Source organism: Cajanus cajan, chromosome 7 (genome assembly GCF_000230855.2).
Source record: "Cajanus cajan strain Asha chromosome 7, NIPB_CcT2T_4, whole genome shotgun sequence".
Classification (NCBI taxonomy): domain Eukaryota; kingdom Viridiplantae; phylum Streptophyta; class Magnoliopsida; order Fabales; family Fabaceae; genus Cajanus; species Cajanus cajan.
Window position 1 is genome coordinate 49,791,336 of NC_138523.1, and position 4,896 is coordinate 49,796,231.

At 31.3% G+C, this 4,896-nt stretch overlaps 1 protein-coding gene and 1 non-coding gene across 2 annotated transcripts; both read right to left on the minus strand.

The window, feature by feature from the left end:
* Positions 1-751: 751 nt before the first annotated feature.
* Positions 752-1,865, minus strand: LOC109810617 (mitochondrial import inner membrane translocase subunit TIM17-2). The gene has a single exon (XM_020374127.2). It carries the CDS (start codon positions 1,502-1,504, stop codon positions 944-946), a length of 561 nt encoding a protein of 186 aa, XP_020229716.2. The 5' UTR covers positions 1,505-1,865; the 3' UTR covers positions 752-943.
* Positions 1,866-2,366: 501 nt separating this feature from the next.
* TRNAR-UCU (transfer RNA arginine (anticodon UCU)) lies at positions 2,367-2,439 on the minus strand. The gene has a single exon. It is a non-coding gene; the product is annotated as a tRNA-Arg (tRNA).
* Positions 2,440-4,896: the final 2,457 nt, after the last annotated feature.

The following is a 4,896-nucleotide window of genomic DNA, read 5'->3' on the forward strand; positions in this document are numbered from 1 at the left end:
AGATATGATTATTATATATAGATTGTGCTTTAAACATAATTGTATAAGTAGAACTTTAAATCAAGATTACCGGTGATTAATTACATGATTTCTTTCACTTATTTCCCTCCAATTTTTCTATTTAATTAGCCCTTCTAAAAGAGCAGAAAAATGTGCGATATTTTTTTAATGAAAGAGTTTGTAAGAATTATTTTATTAATATATAAAAATATATTTGTATTACAATAAAATATAATTTATATGTATAAAAATATATTTATATAATTTTAAATATTATATATATTAAATATAATATTTATTTGTACGTATAATTTATTATAAATTTTAATTATATATAATAAATATTTAAGCAATGAAATACATGTACTAAAATATTAATTAAGAAGAATCAAAAGAAAAAAAATTTAAAAATTGAGCACTAAAATTAAAATATAAGACGTTGTGATGAGAATAATCAGTTTTTTTTTAATATTCCTTTATTCAGTATTTTTTAAAACTAATTTAATTCCTTTTTTAATAAAAAAAAACTTGTTATTTTAATAAGATTTTTTTAAAAAAATTATTTAAATTATTTTCTTTTAAAAATTAAAAAAATCAATTAAAATTAAATTAAGGATAAGAGTACTTTGTAAACTTTTAAATTACCAAAAAACAAAACTATGTAAAACTGAGACAGGAAGAAAGCAGTAGATATATTAATGGGCTACTATTGGGCTGCTCTATTACTTTCAAAGAGCCGAATATAAGGCAGATGATAAACACACCTCCACTCACCTATGAACACACCCTCTTTTTAAAAAAATATATATAAAATATCTAAATTACCCTTAAAAAAAATAAAATTTCTAAATTTATATTCCCTTCTCTTCTCGGTACCCCCGTTTTCCGCACCTCCTTTCCCCGCATCCCACACCCTCCCTTTCTCGCACCCCACACCCTTCTTCTACCTAAACCTCTTTCCTCCAGCACCCACAGGCTCGTCCTTCTTCTCGCCGCCGAACCAGCCGCCGAGCCACGACGGCACAGCGGAGTCAGATGGCGGAGTCAGAGGAGCGGGCATCCCGCTGGGGGGTAAAGGCTCGTCGATGATGATGGGCATGGGCTGCTGGGCGCTGAGGAACTTGTTGAGCATGATGCCGGCGCCCTCGATGAGGGCGAGAAGAACGCCGCCGAACGCGGCGGAGCGGGTGGAGGCGGGGAGGCCCTGGCGCATGGAGAGGAAGCCGCCGGCGCCGGAGTTCCAGGGGTCCTCCTTCTGGCGGAGGTAGACCATGGTGCAGTCGAAGGTGGAGAAGAGGCCGCCCCAGACGGCGAAGCTGCCGCCGACGCGGGGGGCGTTGAGGCGGAGGGCCTGGGAGGCGGCGAGGAGGCGGTGGCCCTTGGGAGCGTTGTAGAGACCCTTGAGGAAGTGGAAGGCGGACCCCCGCGCGGCTCTTGTCATGTCGCGAGAAGAAGGCAATGTCAACAACAACAACAACAATGCTCCTTCTTCCGCGGCACCCATCTACCCTCCACCTATGACCGAGGACCACGACAACAGTAGCAGCAGCGGCAACAACAACAACAAGTAACCTCAACTTGGATTCAAGGTTGGTGTATCTCAACCTCGGCACCACCGCTCCAATGAGTTCCAGGTTGGACAGTGGTGAGGACGAGGAGAGAAGCCATGAAATGTAGCAGTAATTAAACCTATATATTACTGCTCCTATTTATTATATATTGCGCGGAGAAGGAGGGTGTGGGGTGAGGGGAAGGGGGTGCGGGGAAGAGGGTGCAGGGAAAGGGGTGTAAATTTAGAAATTTTTTTTAAGGATAATATAGACATTTTATATTTTTTTTTTAAAAAGGAGGTGTATTTATATGAGAGTGGAGGTGTGTTTATCATTTGCCCGAATATAATTGTTTTGGATCGTAATTGAATGTTTATATAAGTCTAAAAAGAAAAATTAATAAGTTTGTTTTTTTGAAGGGAGGGGACCTTAAGGCTTAAGCTTCAAATCGAAATATATGAAGATTCACGGGTGAATGAAATAGAGGGCACATCATTCAAAAGGGGTGGCATACGAAATTCTCTATAAAAACAAAAGTGCAAGTAAAATAATATAAATAAAAAATAGTTTTAAATTATTCTGACGATGGATGAATCTACCTAGTAAACCCTAAACCCTAAACCTTAAACCCTAAACCCTAAACCCACAAATTTAAACCATTCTGCCCTCGTCCCAATTATTTGTATTCAAATTTAAATCAATATTTAAAAATTACTTAAGAAAATATCATAAAAAAATTACCCACAATTATTTGTATTCTAATATTCTTTTTACAAAAGACAACATGTTAATTATAAAAGCATTTAGAAATTAAAACACGCCCGGTGGGACTCGAACCCACAATCGCCTGATTAGAAGTCAGGCGCCTTATCCATTAGGCCACAGGCGCTACATATTTAAATGTTAGTTTTATGGAATTAATGTTATAAATATTAAATAATATAAACTCACTCATTAAAAATTATTAGAGAATATTAAATGAATCTTTAAAATGTGAAATAGATTCCTCAGTTTTACTATATTATCATTTTAATCTTTAAATATATCAATGATTATTTTATTTTTCAATTTATATTTTCACTTACTTATTTCATGAACTAATAACAAAATCTTTGAAATTTTGAGATTAAAATGACTATTTAATTAAATTAAAATATAATAATCTAACTAATTCAACTCCAATTTAATGATAATATTTTCAACATGTCTTTCATTATCATTTAATTAAAACTTTATCAACTCTTATATACTTAGTATAAATTTTTATCTAGTACGAGATGTTTTTTAAAAACATTTCTTTAATGAAAACATTTTTAAGTTTTTTTAAACTTTTTATCTAATTTAATTTTATTTATTATATTTACATGTAAATTAAATTTTAATATTTTAAAATAATTTTGATGATAACCTTTTTAAATATTTTTTAATTTTTAATTAATTTAATTTTATTTATCATATTTATCTATAAATTAAATTTTAATAATTTTAAATAAATTATAAATAATTAAAAATAATTATATCCTATAATATATATTATTTATTATAAATCTAAAATATAATTTATATATTTAAAAAATTATTAATACAAATTTTTAGTATATTTTATATATTTAAATATAACATTTATTTGTATATATAATTTAAATTTAAATATATTTTTTTGTGTAGATTGTTTCCTTAACAATTTCAAAGTTGAGATTGGTGGCATGCATGACATTGCACATAATTACTACAAATAGTGTTGCATTGGACCATTAACTTGGGTTGCTACATTGAAGCATCAAAACAAACACAACACCAACTAATTAACCAGCATGGATGTAAGCCCCATTTTTTAAGCTACAAAGACTTGCCTCATAGAAATATAGTTTTAAAATCTGACTAACATCAGTTGGTCCAATCAGTTGAATCAGATTATTAAATTATTTGAAAACTTCATGACCACTGTCCCATAATTTTTGTTCAAACAGTATTTTGACTTAAAAAAGAAAGATAATTTTAAATAAAATAAAACAAATTAAATAAATATGATTATTTAACTCTTCAATAATTATTAAATCAGCAGTACAGCACACATATAATTTTTTTTTTGTTCTCTCTGCACCTCACAGCTGATTTTTATCCTCTCACTCACGTATTCTGGCAACAGATTCTGACGTTTGAAATTAACCACCGTGAACCATTGAGACCATGCTCTCTTATCCACAAGCAACAACTCTTTCATGGCACCCACAACTTACTTGACCATTATCCCATATATGTTTTATCTTACTTGGAAGCCACTCAGTTATCTTCTCTCCGTCTTTTATCATTTTTACTGCATTGTTTCCTATATTTGCTGTTACGAGTTTAACATATACTTTTTCTCTGGCCACAACTGATTAATTCATTTTACTATGTTTATTTAATTCTTATATTTATCAATATCATGTTTCAATTCGTTTTGTTCCATTATTATAGTGGACTTGGTTTAGATTTATGTGCAACATATTTGGGGACAGGTTATTAATTAATAATAGAAATAAATAAAATGAAAAATAATTTAATTTACGATGGATGAAAACATAAAAAGGAGATAATTCAAAAAATAAACAATAAAAGAACTTTGAAGAGAAGAAAATATAAATGATTAGGATTCGTTGCATGTTACTGAGTTACTGTAGTGGTGCATGTTAGAATATATTTTTGTACGTATCGTATACATATAAAGATTTATTATTCTTTTTTGCCTTTCTTTGATAATATAATAAAAATTATTGTGTAGATTATTTGGCAAAAACAAGTGGCGGCATGTACTACGTAGTACTTGAATGAGGCTATGTTTCTGAATTTTGATATACTAGCTAGTTTCAAAAAAGTATGGAGGACAAAATGAACGTATAATAAGATAAAAAAGCCCTTCTTATTGAACAATAAGTAAAATATATGACACATATATCGTGTCTTGTACACATAAATAATTCAGACCCTTTAGGAATATATAATATAATAGTGTTTGATATAAATTAAACTTGCATCTCTTATATCAATTCAAAACCTAAAGTGGCACTGCCATCATTTATGAAGCATTGTTTATTCAAGTCAAATATGAGGGCGGAGAAGGGTTCCACCCAGCGTTTTCCCTACCTGAAGGGCCTGAAGGTGGTATTGGCACCATTTTAGGAAAGAAGTTGAAGACATTATTATTATCTTTGTGCTGCTTTGGCTTGAGAAGTTCTGAGCTTTCATTTGGGCTCATAGTTGCCATTGTCCTTATTGCAATGGAAGAACCAACAAAATGCAAGTAAACAAGGAGAATAGCTAGAAAAAAGGCTTTGAATGGCTTTAAATAATGATAATTGGCCAT

Bases quoted from the DNA above. Each gene is read 5' to 3' on its own strand.
- LOC109810617 (XM_020374127.2), bottom strand. From the start codon at position 1,504: ATGGGTGCCGCGGAAGAAGGAGCATTGTTGTTGTTGTTGTTGACATTG.